Source organism: Pelophylax lessonae (genome assembly GCF_965119305.1).
Source record: "Pelophylax lessonae genome assembly, chromosome: 6".
NCBI classification, from domain to species: Eukaryota; Metazoa; Chordata; class Amphibia; order Anura; family Ranidae; genus Pelophylax; species Pelophylax lessonae.
The window spans coordinates 143,143,828-143,169,892 of record NC_138773.1 but is presented as its reverse complement, the minus strand read 5'-3'; the positions used below and the strand labels follow the sequence as shown (position 1 = coordinate 143,169,892).

Here is a 26,065-nt window from a genome sequence, read left to right as displayed (position 1 = left end):
CTCCGGCGCTCCGCCGCAGCCGCCGCTACTGGGAACTGGAGATCAGAACATTGAACACCTCTGCAGTGAATGCTACAATTAATTTTACATATGAATACGAACGGCAGGTAGCTACACATTTTGGCAGATTAGCTACTTTTCAGAAGTTTTGGACCCCATGGACTCCATGGACCAGGCCTTGAGCTACATGGAAAGTATGTTAGACATTGGCTTGTTGATCCTTGTTTCATATCAATGTTTCATTCTGTACAATACCTATTAACCATCGTTCATTCCATTGTGTTATGATGTTACATACTATGTATCATTCTTCCTGTATGTTTTATACCTTGTTAAAAACTCAATAAAACATTTTGGCAAAAGAGAAAATGGGATTCTTGACTTAACGTAAAATCCATTTCTCGGATGTTCATTGACGGACACAGCACCTGCCCTTTTGTGGAGTTGGGTTGTTTTCTTCTGACACTGCTTGTTAATAAACTGAATACCTATAGCAGGAAGTGTGAGTATACCCCCCCCCCCCCCAGGGACTGCCCCATACGCTTGCTCAAGCCTTTCTCTGCCTAGTGCCCTACTCCTGTAGGGGGCAGCATAACTCTATGGTCATGAAGATGAAGAGCTGTGTCTATCAATGAACATCAGAGAAATGGATTTTACAGTAAGTAAAAAATTCCATTATCATTTTCCTTCCACTTCACAATTAAGTGCCACTTTGTGTTGGTCTATCACGTAAAATCACATACTGTTTAACCAGCCTTCTGATATTGAGTAAGTCCCAGCTGGTGCTACCAAAACAGCCCTGACCCATCAAGGCATGGACTCCAATGTAACATCCACAAGAATGGCAGGACCAAAGCAAAACATTGCCCATAGCATTACCCTGTCTCCGCTGGCTTGCCTTCTTTCCCATTCTGAATACTGGTGCCATTTTCTTTCTTTAGGTAATTGATGCAGATGTCATCCAGCCAGTCACATGATGTAAAAGAAAATGTGATTCATCAGACCAGACCATCTTCTTTTATTGCTCTGTGGTCCAGTTCTGATGCTCACATGCCCATTGTAGGTGGTTTTGGCTGTGGACTCAGGTCAGCATGGGCACTTTGACCAGTCTGCAGCTATGCAGTCCCATACACAACAAACTGCAATGCACTGTGTTTTTTGACACCTTACTATTAAAACCAGCATTAACTCTTTCAGCAATCTGAACTACAGTATCTCTTTTATTGGATTTGACCTCTGAGGGCCAGTCTTCATTCCCGTGTGCTTCAGTGAGCCTTGGCTGCCCATGACCCTTTTACTGGTTCATCAGCTTTCCTTCTTTGGATCACTTTTAGTAGGCCCTGATAACTGCAGACCAGAAACACCCACATGATCTGCAATTTTTGAGTTCTGATCCAATAGTCTTGCCATTACAATTTGGCCCTTATTGCAAAATATACCCCACAGTCTTTTAGATGCAATTGTAACGCAAACATCTGCGCTGTTCACTTTACCTGTTAGTGGTCATAAGATTACAGCTACTTGGTGTGTGTGTGTATGTATGTACAGTATGTGTGTGTGTATATATATATATATATATATATATATATATATATATATATATATATCTATCTATCTATATCTATAGATATATATATAGATAGATAGATAGATAAAACAATCAACAACCAAATGTTCAGATTCTTCTGATTTGTTTTCGGTTTTTAACACTTTGAAGCAATCAAATGCACTCACTGCAATTGTGGGACCTTTAGACTTTTTGTAAAAAGGTCTAAATACACTTAATGTTGTTGACCCTATTTGGGGGATATTCTTCCAACAATTTTACTTATGTCATGGAGAAATAAAGCATTTCCCATTTTCAGATAAGAGTGCACTTATGGTGCACTTTTTAGGTTAGATAGTGCTTGTCCACCTCTGCAGGACCACAACATATGGTTTGGACATAGTGTTAATTTTTCATGATGTGTTTAATGCTCTTTTGTGTTGTCACAATGTTCAGCTATTATTTGATTGGTACCATGTCTTATTAATGTATATAGAAACGGGAGGTGAACACCATTCTGGCTGATGTCATTAAACACATGACTCCTGACCGGGCATTTGAAGATGCATACCCACAGGTAACGATTTGTTTTCCACTTTTTTTAACCAACTGTACCAAGAAATGTCTCTGAAAACTAGCAACAATCTTTAGGGAAAAGTTTACAAATCAGTCCTAGTGTCTACTAAAACCCCCTTTCTCTTACGTCCTCCGACAGTCGCAGCCCCTCATTAAGCCTTCACAAGTGGGTATTTGCGCCCTCTGCAGGAGCAAGCTAGGCAGTTTGAAAGGTTAATAAAAAACTTTCTACACTTAAGCACACCTCCAGGGGGTCGTCCCTCAGCCCATTATCCTAATGCAGTTACTGCTGTCCTTCAGTTTTATGCTGCCTAGCATCAGGAGTAGGCTAGGTCTTCCCTGCTGGGACCTAGTGTCTCAGTTTCTTTGTTTTTATCTTGAAAGTGTTTTTTTTCTTTAAAAATTGCTTTTTTATTTCACTCACTATCGCTAGTCAGGGGAATTCCTGGAGGACTACAAGCGACAGCAGAGCTGGGCCTCACACTGGATAATATAGATCCTTATGGAGTCCCAGCCTGCCACCGAGCATCGCAGGTCACTGGTGCGCCCAGGCCTCGCAACGACAGTGCCCCTTGAGATGGGGACGAGCCTGCGGAGATCCATCTTCGCCGGGATGTCTCAACTCTGGAACGCCCGTAAGTTGCTAGCATCCTTCCTTGCTGACGGCACCCCCACTCAGGGTGGGAGGTGTTCCGTATCAGAGCGGTGCCTGAGTTCGCTGGACTGGTGAGTGCTACTACCCCTGTGTCCCAAAACATGGACTATTATCTGTGGGGGTGTTCTGTGGGCCCACTCTTAGGGGATGGCAGTACTAGGTGGCTTCTGTGGTATCCCCCTTGTGGCCATTTTGGTATTGTTCCCTTCCTCCCTATCCCTGCTGGGGGCACTCTGCGGCACACACTGCTGTGGCTGGGGGGGTGTGGGGGCTTGCTATATACCGGGGGTGCTCTCTGCGGTTCCCCGAGGTGGCCAGCTATTGTGCTTTACTTGGTGCCGTTTGCGCGGCCGCCATTTTGGGTGAGGGCGGGCTGTTTGGGCTTCATGTGTTGGCAGCAGCCATTTTAGCTCATCGTTTTGGCACAGATTGGGCACCATCTTTGGTGTGGGCATCCGCCTAGTAAGGGCGGCGGCCATTTTGCCAGTGCTTCCTCCCATAGACTAAAATCAGGCACCATTTGGTTGTTGCTCAGGACGGGCGTAGGCCTCTATGTGCGTGAGGTCACTTCCTCCTTTCTCTCCTCTTCAGCAGCGTGTGGCCAGTACAGACACTGTGAGGTGATTTTACCTGTTTTCTCGGGCACCACACACCATTTTTTTTTTTTTTTTTGCAAAAATGGAGTCCCAGGATAGCAAATACCCCACAGACCTGGTTGGTGCTTCAGGAACCCCTGAATCCTCTTCCATGGCCTAATTATCTGCTGCTCTTGCAACTTTGGCGTCCAAAGTGGATCTGCTGATGTCTGAAAAACAATAGTTTGTTGTAAATTGGCGCAAGTAGAGGTCACAGTGTGGGCTGGTCCTGGGGACCTTGAGGGGGGAGGTGGGGGAGGGGAAAAAAGTTCAGGGGATAGCAAGTTCAGGGGATAGCTGTCCACTGTAGCGGCTGCCGGCGGGGGAGACAGAAGTGATCTCCGAGGGGAGACAAGAGGAAACAAGCGCAGCATCATTTCCTGGCAGTAATGTGGGACGCTTACGGCAACGCATTTGCGGACCATGCGCTCCTTCTTCAGGCCATCGATGGCCTGAAGAAGGAGCGCATGCTCCACAAACACGTCGCTGTAAGCGTCCCGCATCACCACCAGGGAGTGACGTCAGGATCCCAGGACCCACAAGTCTCCGCATTCCACCAGCCGACGGGGAGCCCACAGGCACCACCGAGGCTGCCCCACCACACGCGGAGGAACTCCCCTGCCTCTCTTACCGGGACCCCCTGCCTCCACTACCAGGACCTGCTTCAGTGATGCCCTAGATGAGTAACTTCCATTCCTTCACGAAGTGCCTTTAATCCACCTGTTTATGTGAGTGTATTTACTGCTTTACACCATATTAAAATGCGTTGCTGCATTTAGAAGGTGCTGCACTTGTTTACTCACTTTTCAAAAACAGCCTATGCCCTCCCAGTCTTCTGACTCAGAGCCTGATTTGGTTGCCACGGGGGGGGGGGGGGGTCCCAGTCCTCACATTCCGATGGGGAGGAGGAAGAGTCTTCCTCAATGGCGGCACGAGAATGTGCAGCAGTGAATGCACTTATTAGCTCCGTTAAGGAGACTTTAAATCTTAACAATGATCCCTCCTAGTCAAGTAAGTGGGTTGCCTTCGGGTTCTGCAAAGCCCAGAAGTCAAGTCAGGTTTTCCCCTGCCCTGAGGAGTTTCACGAAATAGTAAACGACCAATGGCGTTGCATCAAACATATGCTGGTGGTGCCTAATCGGTTTAACTACCGTTATCCCTTTACGGATCCTGTAGACAAGCGTTGGACGGTGTCACCTAAAATGGACCACACTGTTTCTAGGTTGAATAAATCTGCATTGATGTCTGTGGAGGACTCCCTGGTGTGCAAGGATTCGGCAGATAGGTGTGTGGAGACGCTTTCCTGCCACATGTACTTGGTGGCGGGCTCCCTGTTCAAACCTGTATTTGCTTTGGTGATGGTCTCTCAAGCTGTCACAGAATGTTCCAGGGTGCTTTGGCGCACGCTGGTGGCGGAGTCGGTCTCTCCGACTGCCCTTGACATGGTGGATAAAGTGACCCAGGCCGTGATGTACCTGTGTGACGCGGCCTTGGACGAGGCTCCTTTAGTCGCACGGTTGTCTGCAGTTGGGGTTGCGGTCCGCCACATTATTTGGCTGAAGAGTGGGTCAGCTGACCACACTTCCAAAAAGACTGTGTCTGATGTCCCTTATGTAGGTAGTCGTCTTTTTGGGGACACTGGATGAGTTGATCAAGGGGCTTACAGGGGGTGAGAGTACCCTTTTGCCCCAAGCCTCTAAGGGGAAATCCCCCCGCGCTAGATGGGGTCCTTCCTTTAAGGCTCATCGTGGGTCTTTTCGTGCCTTTGGGGCACAGGGTAAAGAAAAATCCTTCAAGACCTCAGAGGGTCACAAAAAACCATGGTCCGGTAAGCCTAAGGCCGGTCAGGCCGGTTCGGTGGCCCAGTCCGCCTCTTCCTGAAGGGACGCCCTCACCCGTTTCCAAGGTGGGGGGACGTCTGCGTTACTTTCAGGAGTCCTGGTTGTCCAGAATTCAGGACAGTTGGGTTCACAAACTGATTCATTCAGGGTACAAGATTGAGTTTCGCTCTCGCCCCGCAAACAGGTTTTTTCCATCAAATCTCCATCTGACTCCTGATCGTTTGGGCGATCTCAAGGGGGTCGTGCAAGATCTTCTCTCCCAGGGAGCCATTGTGCCAGTCCCTCCGTGGGACAGGTTTTGCGTTTTTTATTCCAATCTGTTCACAGTGCCCAGAAAAGAGGGCAAAGTATGTCCAATTCTGGAACTAAAGTCTCTGAACCACTTTCTGAGGGTACAGAAGTTCCGGATGGAACCCATCCGATCAGTTGTGGCATCATTGAGTCCAGGGAATTTCTTGGCCTCCATCAACTTAAAGGATGTTTATCTTCATGTTCCTATCTACGAAGGTCATCAGCGGTATCCCTGCTTTGCAGTGGCAGAAGAGCATTATCAGTTTGTGGCGTTACCTTTCGGTCGCTTCGGGTCCCAGGGTATTCACCAAAGTTTTGGCTCTGGTGCTGGCTTTGCTGTGTTTAAAGGGGATTGTGGTCCTTGGTTCTCTGGACAACCTCCTGTTAAGGGTGGGCTCATGTGCCGCCTTGACGAGCGACCTGTCGGTCACGGTTCAGACGCTCCAAGAGTTTGGTCGAACCATCAACTTTCAGAAGTCGGCTCTGACCCCTTCTGCTGGCCTCAATTACCTGGGGATGGTCCTGGACTCCGCTCGGGCGAAGTCTTTCTTCCGGAGGAAAAACTTGGGACCCTACAGGGCGAGATTAGGTCCCTCAGGGACAATGATCTCTCCTCTCTACGGGCCTGTATGCGGTCTCTGGGTCTGATGGTTTCGGCCTTCGAGGCCATCATATTTGCTCAATTTAACACGAGAACTCTGCAAGCAGAGATTCTTGCCAGGTGGGACAGAACGCCTCAGTCGTTGGACAGGAGGATTTCTCTGAGCTACCTCTTAAGATTAGATCTTATGTGGTGGCTCCGGTCGCCAACTCTATCACAGGGCAAGTCCTTTTGGATTCTGCTGTAAATGGTGCTCACCACGGATGCCAGCCTGTCGGGCTAGGGTGGAGTTCTGGACTCACTTTGTGTCCAGGGTCATGGTCGGCGGAGGAGGCCTCCTTACCGATCAACGTCTTGGAGCTTCGAGCGATCAAGCTCTCCTTGTTCCATTGGACAACTTGTCTTCAGGGTTGCCGGTTTGATTTCAGATGGACAACGCCACGATGGTGGCTTACATCAATCACCAAGGGGGCACCAATAGTGCCTGGGCGGCCAAGGAAGTGGCCGAGATTCTGTACTGGGCCAAGGCGCATGATCTGGCGATTTCGGCTGTGCAAATTCCGGGTGTGGAAAACTGGCAGGCGGACTACCTGAGTCGCCAGACAATGGACGAGGGAAAATGGTCCCTGCATCCGTATTTTGCCTCATGTGTGCCATATGGGGGACTCTGAACATGGATCTGTGGATCTGTTCGCGTCCCGTCTCAACCAAAAAGTGGGAAGGTTCGTGGCCAGAACCCACAACCCTCTGGTGGATGCCACGGACGCGTTGGTGGTGCCCTGGCACCGGTATCAGCTAATTTATGCCTACCCTCCGATTCAACTGTTATCCAGGTTCCTCCACAGGTTGGTATTGGAATGGGTGCAGATAATTCTGGTGGCCCCAAACTGGCCACGTAGGTCTTGGTATGCAGACATCGTGCAGATGGTCTTCGAGCCTCCCTGGCGGCTTCAGCTGAGAGACGATCTACTGTCTCAAGGGCCGATCTTCCATCCTGCTTTACAGTCTCTGGCTTTGACGGTTTGGCTATTAAAAGCCAAGTCTTGAGAGACAAGGGTCTCTCGAGTGCTGTCATTCCTACCTTATTGAAGACTCGGAAAGCTACCCCTAGAAAAATTTACCATCGCACCTGGAAAGTGTAAATCGCCTGGTGCGAGTCGCAGGGGTTTCATCCCCGCTCCTTTTCGGTGGCAAGGGTTTTGGCCTTCCTACAGAAAGGTGTGGATCAGCGTTTGGCGCTGGCCACAATTAAAGGTCAGTTGTCGGCATTGGCCATTCTTTTCCAGTGTCCCTTGGCGATTAATTCTTTTGATTCACACATTTATTCAGGGGGTGCGACATCTGGCTCCCCCGAGGAAAGCTTCTTTGCCTCCATGGGACCAGAACTTGGTTTTGTCCGTTTTGCAACGGCCTCCCTTTGAAAATATCAGAGACATACCTCTGTGTTGTCCCAGAAAGTTGCCTTTCTGGTGGCTGTCCCCTCTGCTCGCAGAGTGCCTGAGTTGGTGGCTCTGTGTTGTCGCTCGCCTTATCTGGTTGTTCATAGGGACAAAGTGGTCTTGAGTCCCAATTCCTCTTTTCTTCCCAGAGTGGTATGTGCTTTCCACCTCTATGAAGATGTTGTCTTGCCTTCGCTTTGTGCGGAACCCAAGCATCCCAAGGAATTTGCCTTACATTCCTTGGACATGTTCTGGGTGTCAGGGTTTACCTGTCCGCTACAGAGTCTTTTTGGAAGTTTGATTCCCTGTTTGTCCTTCCTGAGGGACCTCGGAAGGGTTCGGCTGTGTCCGCAGCAAACCATTTCTAAATGGATCAGACAGATGATTGTTCAGGCCTTTTCAATCAAGAGTCAGGTTCCTCCTTTCCCTGTCAGGGCACATTCTACTAGAGCTGTTAGTGCCTCCTGGGCGTTTCGCCATCAGGCTTCTGTGGCTCAGGTGTGCAAAGCGGCAACCTGGTCGTCTGTGCACACTTTTACAAGATTTTACAAACTTTATGTGATGGCATCCTCGGATACTTCCTTTGGCTGCAAGGTTTTGAGTGCCGCGATTATTGAAGAGACAGTTTTTTTTCGGTCTCTTCCTGGTGGGGTTTTTTTCTTATTCTAGATTAGCTCCTGTTTGAGCTTTTGTTGCTCTGTTGGCTCAGTTGTTTTTTTTTTTTCTTTTTCTGGCCTGGTTGATACGTTGCCTTTTCGGTAGGTTACGTCTAACCACCCCTCACACCTGCACTGCTTTGGGACGTCCCACTCGTGAGGGCTTAATGAGGGGCTGCGACTGTCGGAGGATGTAAGAGAAAATAGAGTTGTTGTAAGAACTTACCATAAAACTCTTTTCTCTGAGTCCTCCAACAGACGCAGCCCTTCCCCTCTGTCTTTGGATTTTGGGGTTGTTGTCTTCCGGTACTGCTTGCTACAAGCTGAAGGACAGTAGTAACTGTGCCAGGATAATGACTGAGATACGGCCCCCTGGAGGTAAGTGTAGAAAGTTTTTTATTAACCTTTCAAACTGCCTAGCTTGCTCCTGCAGAGGGCGCCATTACCCACTCGTGGGGGGCTGCGACTGTCGGAGGACTCGTAGAAAAGAGTTTTACGGTAAGTTCTTACAAAAACTCGATTTTTTTCTGTGTTTCAATATTTTTATTGAAATTTTGCAAATAAACCATAAACAACAAACAACAGCTGGTGCCAAGAAATATGAGTACATATGGCAATATAAAGGAGTGTGAAGATGGTACAACGCCACTAGATAATGTTTCATTGGGATATGGGAGATCTGCCCTGCGCTGAGCTTTCTGAGCAACCCAACACCCAGGAGTAGATTTTTTCCACCACAATAGGGTGTACTGAAAACAAGGTCATCCCCTTTGTACACCTGGAGTCCATTGAGGTCTACCGGTTCCATGGTCCTTGTCCGGAGGTTCTGTGGTTGTTTGGAGAGGAATTCTGGTGACTGATTTCGCACGCTTGTTTGACCTTCCGTAATAGGGGGTCCAACTATCTGGTAAGGGTACATCCTCTTTTTTGTGTGATCTTCGCCAAGAAACTTCCTTTGCAAGAATTTTGTTGGATCTGTGGCTACATTTTCAGCAATTGATTTCCTTTCCTCTATATGGACTTATGGACACTGGTTCACCTCTTTTCTTTAGTTAGTTAATTTATCTAGTGGCGCTGTACCATCTTCACATTGTCTTTTTGGTTTGATATACTTTGTACTAGCAGCCTTTTTTAGCTCATTGTTCTCTGTGCGCAGCTTTCCTCCATTACAATATAAAGGAGTACAGTTACCAAGAAAGGTACAGGATAACTAGGTGAAACATACATTTGGGTTAGGGAGAGTGAGGACATAGGGCTCTTGCTGAGTTGGACCAACGAGTTACAAAGAAGTTACAAAAATGATAACCAAAGCTGAGTAAAGGTGTTGAGAAACCTGTCCGAAGATAGAGGTATAATATTTACTGGTGGTCCACGGTTTCCAATAATTAATGAACCTTTTACTCTGAGAAATAGAGTAATGAACCTTTTACTCTGAGAAATAGAGTAATGGTATGCTTTTTCATAAGAAAGGTTCAAGTTAACCAAACAAATTACTTCTAGATGTGATGGGGGATCAGATTTCCAATGTCTGGCGATAACTGTTCTGGCTGCCAGTAGGGTATAGGTGTATACCGTCCGCGAGTCAGGAGGGATATTGTCAATGCTTAAGGAAAGGAGTGCTAAGGTCGGGGTGGGAGGGACTAGTAAACCCGTGACAGTCGAAAGGATCTCAAAGACTTTTTTCCAAAAACCTCCTGCAGGACCAGAAAACATGAAAGATGGTACCCAAGTGGCTGCATCCACGCCAACAATAGGGATTGTGTTGTTTGTAAATTTAAGAGAGGTGGAAGGGTGTCAGGTACCACCTCGTCAAGATTTTTTGAGATTGTTCCCAGTGTGATACACATTTAGAAAATTTGTATGTGCTACTAATTGCCGATTGCCATTGAGCATCTGTGAAGGATTCATGGAACTAATTTTCCCAGGCCAACATGTGCTTGGACTTTTGGAATTCAAGCTTAAGTTGAAGAAGGTTATAGAAGAGGGAGATACCTTTGACGGTGGGGTGAGATGAAGTAAAGAACTTCCACACTGACATGGGAATGCATATTTGAGGGGGCGGGAATTTGGAAAAGAAGCTAATTATGCTATTATACGTGTAGGTAGAGGTGTGAGGGAGGTTGAATTCAGTTTGTAACGTACAAAAACTTTTCAGGGAACCCTGATACATTAGTTGGTCTATCGATTGTACGCCTGCCGAGGTAAATTTGGTGAGTGAAATACATAGAAATAATATTTCTAAAGTCTGCAAAGGAAGGTTGACTATCTTGGTGGGGTGTGATGAGATGTATTGAGTCATCAACATTCTCCAGGCTTTGAGTGAGGGCTGAGTGGTGATAGGAAGCATGTGTAGGTCTAGGGGTCTCCAGAGGTCAGCTAAGGGTATGAGATGAAGGTCATCCGTTTTGGATAGAGTTGATTCGAGAAGGATCCAGGGAGAGGGAAGAGGGTGTGGACTGACGTAAAGGAGCCATTTGGGATGCTAAGTAGTAATCTTTTAGATCGGGAAGGCCTAAACCTCCCACTGATTTGTGCCGAATAGAGTGGGTGTAGTTACATCTTGCTCATTTTTTCTGCCAAATGAAGGCTCGTAGGAGCTTGGAGAGGGTATTAATATAGTGTGAGGGAATGTATAATGGAAGGGTTTGAAACACATAGAGGATTTTAGGGAGACAGATCATTTTGAAGGCAGCAATTCTGCCCACACATGAGAGCTCTGTTTTGCTAAGCCTTTGTGTATCCGCTGAGATAGAAGCTATCAGGGGTGTTAGGTTGGAGGCGGCTAAAGCTGAGGTTGGATAGGTAAGATGTAGACCCAGATAAGGTATAGTATTTGCCGTCCATGTGTAAGGTAAAGTATCTTTTAGGTGTTTAATTGTTAGGTGGTGAACACCCATATTCAAAATTAGGGATTTATTAAAGTTGACCTTATAATATGATACTTTACTAAATGTTTGAAGTAATTGGTGTGCAGCCGGAAGGGAAGTGATAGGGTTTGTGAGACCAAGGATTGCATCGTCTGCAAACAAGGTAATGGAATGGTGTGTATGTCAAAAACGGAAGCCTGAGATAAGAGGGTGTGTACGGATTGATGCAGCTAGGGGTTCGATGAGGAGATTAAAAATAAGGGGGGAGAGTGGGCAACCCTGGCGAGTGCCATTCGTGATCGGGAAAGCTTTAGAGAGCAAGCCAGACGAGAGGACTTTGGCAGAAGAAGACGAATATAGTGCGAGAATCGCAGATACGATCGGGCCGGAGAAACCAAATTTGGATAGGACCGCTTTCATGTAACCCCAATGTACGCGGTTGAACGCCTTCTCTGCATCTATTGATAGGAGCAGAGAAGGCGTCCGAGCGCGCTCCGCTTGGTGTATCAAATTGATCACTTGTCTGGTTGCGTCCGGAGCTTGTCAACCCTTGACAAACCCGATTTGGTCTGAGACAATTAGTTCAGGGAAAACTTAACATCTGTGTTTAGGAGGGAAATCGTTTGGAAGTTGGCAGGGGGTGTCTGGAGGTTTCCCTGGTTTAGGAAGGGTAGTGATGTGGGCTTGTAACATTTCAGGAGGAAAATGTTGGGTCTGTATTGTAGTGGAGAACAGTTTAAATATGTGTGGGGTTAACAAATCTGATAGGGGGGGGGGGCGTAACCGGATGTCAGCCGCGCTGGACGTTCTTTCCAAGAGCTCCAGAAAGCCGGATTAAAATCTAACACCATCTGAGCGTCCAGAGCCAACAAAACTTCCCCATCCACCACAAAAATACTGAGGAATTTGAGAGGCACCTGGTGATACCAATATTTTTTACATAGCTGTCCGGAAAGAGGAGATCCGGGATTGAGGCCTACTCGCGATCCGCCGCAAGTGAATCCCCGGACTCGCTTAGGCCGCTGCCAGGCCGCGATCGGCGATAAAGGTGAGAAATCCGACCCTCAGCCACCCTAAATACAAGCAGCGGAGCATCCTAAGCTTCCCATCGGGGCTGCCACTACTGATTACCCGCACAATTCACCTCCTCCAGCCCGGGCCTAGCGCGGCCAGCCGCCATCTTGACTAGGCCGCAATTACCTAATCAGTATACAAGGACCCTCCAGGTGCTCCCGGACTCACAATCACTTATTCATATTCTCCTGCCAACACCATAGAGACTCTCTCATCCCTGTGGACACTCTGCAGATTTGGCCCATAAAAAACTCCTGCCACCAGACGAGGCCGGGTGAGTCCGCCACAGCCGCAAGTTACTCCTCCGCCTTCGCTTGATACCGGGACTTGAGCCACCTGCGGCCCACTTAATCTCCCCCTGTGATTGCGGTCCATAGGCGGCAGGCTCAACACAATCAGTGCCAGAAGGAGTAACAGTTGTGCCAACACCATCATCGCTTGCTGCTGTGGTGAGCACTCACCATCTCCCTGCAAGGACTGTCTGCCTCACTGTCATCTGTGCTGTACTGCCTGCAGACTATTGCACCCTGTCTGCCTCACTGTCATCTGTGCGGTACTGCCTGCAGACTATTGCACCCTGTCTGCCTCACTGTCATCTGTGCGGTACTGCCTGCAGTCTATTGCACCCTGTCTGCCTCACTGTCATCTGTGCAATACTGCCTGCAGATTATTGCACCCTGTCTGCCTCACTCATTTCAATACCCTGGACATACGCAGATATATGCCCTTCACTGTCTTGATTATATATGCACCAATTAATGCAGTAATGCTCGGCGCTAGTATGGACGGGTGCTAAGTGTGCAGCTTCTTCGGAGGGGAGAGAGAACGATGGGATCCCCGGGGCCAATTTAGCTTATTCTTGCCCACAATTTTCAACACCCCCGGGGGAACACCTGGTGCATGCCGTCAGCCAAGAAAAAGAATCGGGGGGGGGCACACCAAAGCACTCCCTGACGACCTATCTGCTCCGCACGAAGGAAATCACCAGGATGTCTCAGGATGGCGCCCAAGCCCTTCCATTGCCTCAGGCAGAACCAGCACAACCACCTTCACCTCCCAGCCCTCAACCAGGGACCCGTGAGAGCACATGTGTTGTCACAAAGGCGGATTTGGATGCAGGGTTTGTTGCCATCTATGAAAAATTGGCAGACAAATTTCAAACTGAAATTCACAAGACCACTAATACGCTAACTCAGGAGATAGCCGCTTTGGGAGGCCGCACAGATTTATTAGAGACCAAGCACGACAAACTTTCTATCGCCCATAATGACCTTAGAAAGGACTTTGAGCTGCTTTCTGATAACTATAGCTTGTTACAAACACAGGTGGAGGACTTGGACAACAGGAATCACAGGAATAATCTGCGCCTCAGAGGCATTCCTGAAACAGTTACAGATCTGATCCCTGCAGTTTCCAAGCTCTTCAAAGACCTGCTGCCTGACAAACAGGAATCGGATTTCACCTGTGACAGGATTCACAGGGCCCTGCGCCCCAAACCTCCTCCTGATAAGCCTCCAAGAGACATCATTTTGTGCCTCAAAGACTTCCTAATCAAGGAGGATATTTTGCGAGCTTCCAGAAACACTCCCAACATCTTATTGGAGGGCAGTCGCATACAGATCTATCCCAATATTTCGCAGGCCACACTTGAAAGGCGGCGCAAGATGAAAGAGGTCACCTCTGTACTACAAGCAGCCCGAATCCGATACAGATGGGGTTTTCCCTTCAAGCTGACAGTCCCTCACAATGGCACAGTTTACGTGGTGTATAACTTGGCTGAAGGAAAATAACTTCTAGTCAAACTGGGCCTACTGGAAGCTGCCCCTGAAGTTCGCCCTCAGAACACTCCTAGGCCGTCGCCATCTTGGTCCACCCCAGCAACCAGAAGAGATCAGCGAAGGTGGCGGAATCCTATTAGAGATGGCGGTTTCTGAGGATGTCCACTATAGAGCTAGGCATTCCTGGTGATACACTAATTCTCACTTAAGTGTCTCCTTGGATTTCTTGAACGCTGGTGTGCCCTTGCCCTAGTGTGGTCGCTTCCCTACCATGGGGTGACTGTGCCCACTAGTGTGTCTGCAGAGACATTCTGATGGTTTAAACTTTCTTGACATAATTACTTGAATTTGCTTGTCTACCTTTCTCTCTCCTCTCCCGTGTGTTGGTCCCCTATGTGCCGTTTTGCGGATGCCCGTGCGCCCGAGGCGAGGATGGTCCCCCGGGACTCTCTGCGCCTTCGGTACCCGTATTTCCGCACACGGTTTTTGGACGGTTATGTCCAATGGGTAATGTTTTTTTGGATGGGTCTTATTTTTCTGCCCATCTCTAGAAAATTTTCTCAGGTTCAAAATTTTTGGCTGATCTTCTTTTATTTGATCAGTTGTTGTTTCAAAAAATGTTCGTTTGTTAACAGAAAGTCATTCTCTCAGGTCTTTATATATAACATGTAAGTATTTTGGTTGATCGATACTTTTCTAGCCCCTAATTGGGAGCGAGGTTCACACTATACCGAGTCAGAGATTCAACCCCCAATCAGTCTGGGACCCCCTCCTTGGGTTCCCCAGAGGTTTTATCTGTTTGGTTATTTACACTCGGCTCTGGTCATTTTTCCCTTTTCTCAAAAGTTTACCCTGCAGGAATTTCAGAATGAATGTAGTCCTTTTAATATAAATCATGGGGATTAAAATTTTGTCACATAACGTTCAAGGGTTCAACTCCCCCAATAAAATAAATAAGGCCTTCAAACATTATAAAAGGTTAGGAGCGGACATAAATTTATTACAGGAGATGCACTTTGCAACTGACAGACACCCTAAATTCTTCGATAAATCTTTCAAGCAGTTTAAATGTTCATCTTTCCATAATAAGACTAGAGGGGTTGCCATCTTTATACGTAATAGTATAATATTTGATATATCATCCACGTACTGTGACCCAGAGAGCAGATTCTTGATTATCAAGGGGAGTATTGCAGGCAAAGCTATTACCATAGCTTCTGTATATGCACCTAATGATATGCATACCACATTTTTTAGACATTTTTTTGAAGTTCTTGACAGGTTTGAATCCCCACACATGGTGGTTGGAGGGGACTTCAATCTAGCTGCCCATCCTTCATTGGACAGAAGTAACATTACGGCCTCATCCAAGGCTTTCCCTAAAAGCCTGAAACGTGCCTTAAGTGATAAACAATTGATAGACACCTGGCGTGCCCACAATGTTGGAGCAAAGGGTTACACCTTTTATTCTCATCCCCATGATAGCTGGCTAATTCCTCAGCTGCAGGTATACATGTCTGCCCTTGGTCCGACCACCAGATTGTGCTGTTCGAATCGGGGGGAGTGGGTCTGGGTGGCACGACATTTAACTGGAGACTGAATGACTCCTTACTGAATGATCCGGCGTTGGTTGCCCAGATCTCCTCTTCACTGATCGATTATTTCCAGATTAATGAGGATGGGATTTCACCCACTCCTGTTGTGTGGACGGCTCATAAGGCAGTCATCAGGGGAAATTTGATTGCCCTGGCCTCAGCCAGGAACAAATCTCAGATTGTCAGACATTAAATCCCTCACGAAAGAATTAGATCAATTATATTATAAATACAATCTCTCCCCCTCCTCCACACTTATGGATCAGATCCATATTAAAAGGAAAGCTTTGGATGACATCCTTTCTAGTGATACTGAAAAGGCCCTTAGGTGGTCCAAAGCCAAATTTACACTCCACAGCAACTCCACATCTACTATGTTTGCAAAGAAATTAACTCAAACAACAAGACCCACTCATGTATACAAGCTCAGAAGGCCAGACGGGAGGATGGTTTCACACCCCAAGGAAGTCTTGGAAATCTTCACAAACTTTTACAAAAACCTCCTCTCGGTGCCCTCTACGCTACCTGTAAATTAATTTCACCCCTGGATAGATAACCTATCTGTCCCGTCTTTGTCAAGTACACAAAAGGATACTTTAGAGGCACCTTGTACAGTAGACGAGGTTCTAGATATGATTAAAGCTCTCAAAACCTCCACCGCCCCCGGCCCAGATGGCTTTTCCTCTTCCTATTATAAAACCTTTGCCACAATTCTTGCCCCCAGACTTGCTAAATTATTCAACCACGTCCTTCAGGGAGGAAACTTTCCAGCAGAAATGCTCCTGGCTAACATGTCCCTCATCCCGAAACTGGATAAAGATCATTCCTTCCCTCAAAATTATAGGCCCATCTCAGTCATGAATAATGACCTTAAACTATTCGGCAGACTGCTAGCTAACCGACTATCCAATGTAATTCATAAATTGATCCACCCTGACCAGACCGGGTTTATTCCAGGTAGACAGCTTTCAGACAACATTAGGCTAGTCGCTAATATTATTAATGATGCCAATCTCAGCAAATCCCCTACATGCCTTGTGAGTCTTGATATTCACAAGGCTTTTGATAGCGTCAGCTGGCCTTATCTAGAACACCTTCTTCCTAAGTATGGACTAGGAGAAGGGTTCATTCATGGATTTAAAGCTCTATATCAGTCCCAACAAACAAGAGTTCGCCTTCCCGGGTGTAACTCTGAATTTTTTTCCCTTACATAGAGGTACGAGACAGGGTTGCCCACTTTCCCCCCTCCTGTTCGCTCTAGCAATCGAACCCTTGGCTACAGCCATTAGAAAGAATGGCCTTATTACGGGGATTACAAGGGGGGGAACGAATACAAATTAAGTATGTATGCCGATGATGTCTTATTATTTTTATCCAAACCTCACATTTCACTCCCGCACTTGCTGATTGAACTGGAGAGATTTCGATCCATATCGGGCTTAGGGGTAAACCTCTCCAAATGCTCTATTATGCCGATTTAATCTGCCTAATTGGATGCAAACCTCCATCAGAGAGAGTTTCTCTTTCACCTGGTGTTTGAGATCGTTTCGCTACTTAGGGGTCCAGATTACTCCTCATTACGAATCACTATTTATATCCAACTTCCCTCCAGTATTTAAAAAATTAAGTTTGTTATTGAAGACGTGGTCTTCGTACCACATCTAGTTTCTGGGCAGAGTTACAGCCATTAAGATGATTATCTTACCTAAGGTCTTGTTCTTCTTTAGGGCCCTCCCCGTTAATGTCCCTAAATCTCATATCCGCTCTTTTCAGCGGGAGATTTCTAAATTCATTTGGAACGGTAAGAGATCCAGATATAACGGACATATACTTTATGCCCCCCAATCCCAGGGTGGCCTGGGCATCCCAGATTTATGGTCCTATTATCTCTCAGCCAAACTCATTCAAATGGCTCAATGGAATGCAGACCCTGAGAGTATTCCCTGGCTTTCGTTCGAACAGGCCACAGTTTTTCCGAACTTTCTCTCGGCGGGTCTCTGGAATGGTGCACAGCCGTCTAGTTATAACGCAATTGCGAACAAAATTGTTGTTCATTTATACAGGCTGTGGCTAAAACTGAAAACCCCCCTGGGTCTGTTGTCGCGAGTCTCTCCGCTAACATCCTTTTTGGGACACTTTGACTCCAGTTTGCTCCCTCTAAGCAGAGAGGACTTATCCCCTTGGATAACCAGAGGACTGGTGAACCTCAAACTCTCAATAGGCAATATTTTTTGTACATTTGAACAACTGGTAGATTTATATGGTCTTCCCAGCTCTGAAAGGGACCACTATACCATTGTGAGGGCATTTTTTCAATCACAGGACCTCCTCACACTAAACCCTCCATTTACTATTATTGAAAACATTTGCTCTGCCTCATCTAGGGATCGAGGGCTTATATCTAGCCTTTACTCTCATATTGTTACTAGTACCCTCCCAGATAAACATAAGTATATGATTAGATGGGAACAAGACCTAGGCTGTAGTTTCTCCATTCCAGAATGGCACCACATGATTTCAAACATGCGTAAATGCTCACGTTCTAGTGCATGCAGGGAGACACCCCTAAAAGTAGTTACAAGATGGTATTTGACTCCCTCCTTGGTTCACTCCTTCTACGATTCAGTCTCTCCCCTCTGTTTCAGGGGCTGTCCAGAAGAAGGTAATTTACGACATATTTTTTGGAGCTGCAAATGTTTGCGTCCCATATGGGATCATGCACAGAGACTGGTGACCAGGTTTCTCTCTCTCCTAAGATATGCTTGCTTTTTGTAAAAGTCCCTGGTGTCCTGAAGTCTACATCCAATCTGATTCATACTTTGATGTGTTCCATTCAATGGATGATAGCTTGTAATTGGAAATCAGATACTCTATTATGGCCTCAGGTGCTCTCCAGGATGGAATGCATCAAACTGACAGAAAAAATCTTTCATTCCCTTCATAGCTCCATGATGACATTCCATGCTAAATGGGACTCTTGGGACAATTGTTTTGGGCCTGTAAGTACTTTTTAATCTATATGATATGTCTAACTTGACAGTTCTGACACCTCATGTGTATTTGACTACTTGATATTCTGCTATACTATGACCAATGTTTGTTGCACACTTGCTATGTTTTCAGAGTATTTTTTTATGCAATATATTGAAGAAAAAATAATTTTTATTTTTTTTTTTATATATGTGATGTTACATTGTTGAACTGTGTAAAAGTTATTTTTTTTGTACTGACTTTCTAATAAAATCTTTTGTAAACAAAAAAAAAACAAATCTGATAGGGAGCGGTAATATTCGTTAGTCAGCCCGTCCGCACCGGGGGACTTATTTAGAGGAAGCTGAGTCAGTGTTCTAGAAAGTTCCTGGGGAGTAATGGGGCTATTTAGGGAGGACAGAGATGTAGGAGATAGGGATGGCAAATTTAAGCCCTGTAGGAATTGTTGGATATTGGCATATGTTGGTTGGGGGGTATCGGTACCGCTATTGAGATTGTATAAGGAGTTATAATAGTCCGCAAAGGCATCCGCTATAGCTCGAGGATGGAGCAGTTTGGAACCGGTATGAGGGTGTTTAATCGAGGTAATTTTGGTTTTGGTCTGTTTGGTCTTAAGCCTAGAGGCTAGGAATTTCCCTGCCTTATTGTGAGAAGTATAATATTGGAGTCTTAGTCTTGCCAGTAGTTTGTCATGACGCTCCCAGAGGAGCCTGCGGAGATCAAGTCTGAGGGAAGTCAATTTAGAGGCATAGATTTGGTTGGGTGTTTGTGTATTGCGTCTAAGGTGTGGATGTCATGTAATAGGGAATCTAGTTTGGTCGTATATCTCTTTTTCATTCTAGAACCCAGTTGGATCAATACACCCCTAATAAATGCTTTGTGAGTGGTCCACAGGAGGGACGGTTGAATTTCTGGAGTATCGTTATGATCAAAGAATTCTTTGAGTTGTGATTTAAGAGAAGCTAAGGAGTCGGGGTCAGAAAGGAGGTGATTATTACATTGCCAGATATACGTCGAGGGTTGGGTAGGGCCAGTCGTGAATGTCATATGTATGGCAGCGTGGTCAGACCATGTAATAGGGGATATGGAGGTGTCAGTCACAGTAGGAAGTAGCAGTTTATCTACCAAAAATATGTCTATTCTGGTGTACGTTTTGTGGCTAGGGGAGAAATAAGTGTAATCGCGCCCCTCAACGTGGTGGTAGCACCACACATCCTGCATATCCTCAGTTTGAAGTAGATTAGCAAGATTGGGTAATCTGGATTTCCCCATGGATGAGGAATCCACGGCATGGTCCACCACCAAGTTGAAGTCGCCGCACACTATCATTTTCCCGACTTTCACCTTATTAATTTTGGACCACAATTTGCATAAAAGACGCAGCTGGCGCGTATTTGGTGCATAAACATTCACGATCGTATATGTGCAATTGTCAATAAGACACACAACAATAACATATCTGCTGTCTGTGTCCGTCACCACGGTCGAAGTGGAAAGGGAGACAGAGTCTGCAAATGCTAGTAGGACCCCTCTTTTTTTCACCCGAGCAGACGCTAAAAACACATGAGGATATCTAGGATGGGAACAACGGGGGGTGCGGTTGAAAGTGGGTCTCCTGAACCGCCACAATGTCCGCCTAAGAACGAGTGGCCTCCGACCAAAGGGAGTATCTTTTGGCTGGATGATTCAGTCCTTTTACATTTAATGACAGCAGTTGGAGAGGCATAACAAAAGTGGAGTATAAGATCTGTTATACTCTGATCCGTAGGTGTTTTATAGGGAGTAGTATGTTAACCCAGGGTCAGTCACTAGTGTAAAAGAAAAAAGTCCCTTAAATTGAATAAGGATGCAGTATAGGAGAACCGTGAAACAAGGTAGTTCAGCGAAGTAGAGCTGGAGCCGTGTCCATTAATCGGAGGAAGGGCAAAATTGGAGAGGGAATCCTAGTAGAAGAAGATACGTCCGGTTGATATGTTGGATCAGTCTTGAATAAGCTGGGTGAAGTCAATGTTCAATAGAAGGCACTGTAGAGAAAAAAAAGATGGAACCAGCAACAAGGGGAAAACAAAAACAAAGTACTTAAAAAGGGTCTGAAAGGACCGTACGAGGAGCAGGAACTGCAAGATTTGCGGGGAGAATAGTACGATGGAGTGTACTCATAAAAGTGAGAAAGGCCAGGTGTACCCAGGAACAGAACCTGATGCGACTCTCAGGAGTGACGTTGGGAGGTTCTAGACCTCCTGGATACCACCTGCCAATCCGGCTGAACATGGTGTGGAGAAGGGGGTGCCTGGCCCACCGGTACATTGGGTGAATCCGGTATGATGCCCCACTGGCGGAGAAACTGTAGACCTTCGTAAAGGCTTGTTATGTATGAAGTGGTACCTTGATGTGTCACGCAGAGTTTGGCGGGGTATTTCCACTTGTAAACGATCCGACTATTCCGCAGTGCTTTACTGATGGTGTTGAGATTGTGTCTGAGTTGCAGAGTATATTGGGAATAGTCAGGTAGTACCTGGAGGGGTAATGATTTCCAAAAAACAACAATATCTCTCCTGTGCTCAAGTGGTATGTTGGAAGGTGAATCTTCTAGACGGTTTTATGACACAAATGAAGTGGTCTTGCTGCCCCCCTCAGGACCAAGGGTATCCAAAAGGCACTACAAGAAAACAACAAGAGAAGGGCGCACTGACCTTGTGCACTACCACTTAAAAGTTTATTAAAATCAAAGAAGGGTAGCGTACAATATACTCACAAACGTAACATATGAACAAGCATATAGGAAATGGGCACCGCTCGCTTCCAGGAGTGGCGATTTTGGCTCTGAGGAAGAGGGTCCTCCCTCGAAACGCGTAAGCTACATCAGGTTTTGAGGACGCAATCACGCTATCCAGCAGTAGAGAAGTGTCCTGGAAGCGAGCGGTGCCCATTTCCTATATGCTTGTTCATATGCTATGTTTGTGAGTATATTGTACGCTACCCTTCTTTGATTTTAATACATTTTAAGTGGTAATGCACAAGGTCGGTGCGCACTTCTCTTGTAGTTTTCTTGTAGTACCTGGAGGGGCACAGCCTGTTCAGGGAGATGCTCTTTATGCCGAAAAGCTTCCAGGATCCTTTCCTTAGCTTGGAACAAATGGATCCGCATCAGCACATCTCGTGGGACTTCCTGCGGGAGGAAAGATGGCTTGGGGATACGATTTATCCGGTCGATCGTTAAATCAGCAGAGGATAGATCTGGCACCACTTTTTGGAAGAGATCTTTAAAATAATGGGGCAACTGATTAGGTGTGATAGATTCAGGAATTCCCCTCATTTTCAGGTTGTTGCGGTGTGATCTATCCTCAAGATCTGCAAGCTTGGCCTGAACACATTGCATACCTTCTTGGTACACTGCGTGGGAATCGACTAAAGCATTGTAAGATGTGGTGAATTTGCACATTTTATTTTCAACAGTGTCCACCCTTTCCCCTAAACCAGTGATTTCACGCTGACAGGAGGCGATGGAAGTATCAATTTTAGCTTGTAGGGAGGAGTGTAACATCTTTAGCATGTCTCTGATCATAGTGTCGGATATAGGTTGCCCCGTGGTTTGAAAACATGGGAGGATGCTGATCCTGGCTTACCTCCATAGACATAGTTGAGGCTGCTGGCTGTGCTGTGTCCCACTGAGGCTTGGATTTTGCAGGGCTCTGCATGGAGGGTGTGGGGGGGTGACGAGTCCCCGGATCGCTGAGCGTTGTGAGCCACCGACATGTGAGTCTGTGTCTGTTGCGCGGGTTCCGTGGTGCTTCCTGCCCGAGTGCCTATCACAGCCGCCACTGTCTGACAGCGTTGGCCAACGGCTTGTCTCCGCTGCCATGTTGGCGGAGACCGAAGGAGACTGTGGGAAAGAAATCAAACTATTTCTTGACCGGGACTGTGTCTGCGCGTCTCCTGCAGTAAGCCATGAAGTTGTCCGGGTACTCAGCCGTCCTGGCAGGGGGATCGTGTAGCGGAAAGTGCGCTGTAGATGGGCGTAGGAGTGGAGATGTTCCGGGCACGTGCTGGAGCTCTGTCTAAGTGGCCATTGCTCTTGGCGGTCGCCACGCCCCCGTAAAATAAACTTTTTAAATGTGTTCACCTGTTTAAATGAATACAATATAAAGCCTGCATTCACCCTTTGGAACATGTTACATGTTAATTTAGGGTGGAACATGTAACATGTTCCAATTAAAAATGGGTGTACTTGTGCACTGCTATGTTGTGCTATTGAGTGATATAAGACTACAAAACTAAAAACTTACATTACAGTGCATTGCTCACACCTTTGTAACGCTTTGAACAGGGGCCAATCTGTCGTCAATCTGAGGTGCGCATTGTGAGCAATACTGTCTGATTGTCTTATAGCCACACTTTGAGGACTGAATGTTTTTTACACTTTGGTGCACTCTAAGCACCAGGAAAATGTGAGTGATTTATATTTAGTGTTTAATAAACCGGTTGTTTTAAAAGATAAAGCACTACATCCAGCTTTCTCTCTTTATGATTTGGGGGTATGGAGAGAAGTGTAAGAGAAGGAGGATTCTAAATTTGATTGCCATCAGAGGAGTGAAACAGCATAAATCAGATCCCCAGAGAGGGACAAAAGCACATAGAGACTGACTATCGGCTGGTCTTATCCCCCAGGTGAGGGCACATCGGATGAGGGGATTATCACTAATGTATGTGGATGATTGGAGCACATAGTGGTGAACACTAATTAAGGAAGCTTTTGGATATGTGAACACAAGCCTGTTTTTTTATGAAAGATTGAGCATATGCAAGCAAATCCATACCAAAGGACACTTTATGGACTAATGCATTGTTTGTTTTGTTTATGGTATATATGGTTTGATACGATATGCTTATTCTGAAAATTGCTATGCAAGCAGATTTAAAGGAATACTAGCACATTAGCATTTAGGAGCAAGGCACCAGTTTTTAATATCATTTTGCACATTGATACACATTGAAAGAGTGTGTATAGGTGAGAGCGATCCGCTTTTAAGTTTTTAGGTTTGTAGTCTTATAGCACTCAATAGCCCAACATAGCAGCGCTCAAGTACACCCAGTTTTAATGGTCACTCTCACTCACTTGCACAGCAGCTATGATTTTTTTTTTTCTTTTTTGGAGCAAAGAGTGATCAATTTAGAAGATATTTTTACAGGGGAAGTGAAGGATAATAATAATTTAACTAGCACTTTAAGAGAATTAGGACATACTTGAGAGTATGAGTAGAGTAAGAAATACTTGAGGGTAATGCAAGATAATCAGAATAAACAAGTATTTAAATTGTTGTATTATCTAAAGATCAATCTAAAGCAGAGATAACCAATTTATTGTTAGACAGTAAAACTTATGAGAAATAATTGGAAAAAATAATAAAATAAAAATAAAAATAATAAAATATGGAGCAAAAAAGGGCATTCCACACAAAAAAAAGTTTAAAAATACCTAATAACATCTACTTGTAAATTGCCTATTATATATTGTGTTCCCAAAATCCACAAAAATAAAGATAATCCCCCGGGCAGGCCCACCATTAACTACATAGACTCACTCACATCCAGATTGGGGGAATATATTGATTATTTTCTATAGCCGCTGGTACAAGACACCCAAGCATATCTCAAAGATACTAAGCACATTATACATTTGATAAAAAATATAGAAAATACTAATGATACTCAATAACAGCAGCAGACTTATCTTCGTTATACACAAACATAAACCATGTTGAGGCTATAGAAACAGCTAGATGGGCACTTAATAACAGCCACACGCTGACAAGTAAACACAAGAAATTTGCAGTATCTCACAAAAGTGAGTACACCCCTCACGTTTTTGTAAATATTTTATTATATCTTCATGTGATAACACTGAAGAAATGACACTTTGCTACAATGTAAAGTAGTGAGTGTACAGCTTGCATAACAGTGCAAATTTGCTGCCCCCTCAAGATAACTCAACACACAGCCATTAATGTGTAAATTGCTGGCAACAAAAGTGAGTACACCACTAAGTAAACATGTCCAAATTGGGCCCAAAGTGACAATATTTTGTGTGGCCACCATTATTTTCCAGCACTGCCTTAACCCTCTTGGGCATAGAGTTCCCCAGAGCTTCACAGGTTTCCACTGGAGTTCTCTTCCACTCATCCATGACCGCATCATGGAACTGGTGGAGTTTGGAGACTTTGCACTTCTCCACCTTCCTTTTGAAGATGTCCCACTAATCCTCAATAGGGTTTAGGTCTGGAGACATGCTTGGCCAGTTCATCACCTTTACCCTCAGCTTCTTTAGCATGCCAGTGGTCGTCTTGGAGGTGTGTTTGGGACCATTATCATGTTGGAATACTGTCCTGCGGCCCAGTCTCTGAAGGGAGGGGATTATGCTCTGCTTCATTATATCAAAGTAATTGTTGGCATTCATGGTTCCCTCAATGAACTGTAGCTCCCCAGTACCGGCAGCACTCATGCAGCCCCAGACCACGATAATCCTACCACCAAGCTTGACTGTAGACAAGACAAACTTGTCTTTGTACTCCTCACCTTGTTCCGGCCACACACGCTTGACATCATCTAAACCAAATAAGTTTATCTTGGTCTCATCAGACCACAGGACATGGTTCCATTAATCCATGTCCTTAGTCTGCTTGTCTTCTGCAATCTGTTTGTGGACTTTCTTGTGCATCATCTTTGAAAGAGGCTTCCTTCTGGGAGGGCAGCCATGCAGACCTATTTGGTGCAGTGTGTGGCGTATGGTCTGAGCACTGATAGGCTGATCCCCCCACCCCCTTCGACCTCTGCAGAAATGCTGGCAGCACTCATACATCTATTTCAGAAAGACAACCTCTGGATATGACGCTGAGCATGTGCTCATCTTCTTTGATCGACCATGGCGAGGCCTGTTCTGAGTGGAACCTTTCCTGGTAAACTACTGTATGGTCTTGGCCAATATGCTGCAGCTCAGTTTCAGAGTTGTTGCAATCTCCTTATAGCCTAGGCATCTTTATGTAAAACATATTTTTTTTTTCAGATCCTCAGAGTTCTTTGCCATGAGGGGCCATGTTGAACTTCCAGTGACCAGTATGAAAGAGTGAGAGTGATAACACCAAATTTAACACACCTGCTCCCCATTCACACCTGAGACCTTGTAACACTATGACATTGTGGAGGGAAAATGGCTAATTGGGCCCAATTTGGACATTTTCACTTAGCGGTGTACTCAGTTTTGTAGCCAGGGGTTTAGACATTAATGGCTGTGTGTTGAATTATTTTGAGGGGACAGCAAGTTTACGTTGTTATACAAGCTGTGCACTCACTGTACATTGTAGCAAAGTGTCTTCTGTGTTGCCACATGAAAAGATATAATAAAATATTTACAAAAATGTGAGGGGTGTACTCACTTTTGTGAGATACTGTATTATCAAAGTTTTAGATTTTTGTTTAAAACATCATTATTTTTTGGTATGAAAATACTTATTACCTCCAAAGAG

General features: G+C 45.6%; 1 protein-coding gene across 3 annotated transcripts in view; it reads left to right on the top strand.

The window, feature by feature from the left end:
* Positions 1-26,065, top strand: part of VPS35L (VPS35 endosomal protein sorting factor like) — a 1,473,617-nt gene that overhangs the window by 952,874 nt on the left and 494,678 nt on the right. For all 3 annotated transcript variants that reach the window (XM_082262328.1, XM_082262327.1, XM_082262326.1), the window contains one exon: positions 2,043-2,123. In XM_082262328.1, coding sequence (XP_082118454.1) covers positions 2,043-2,123 — 81 coding nt within the window. The remainder of the gene's footprint in view (positions 1-2,042; positions 2,124-26,065) is intronic.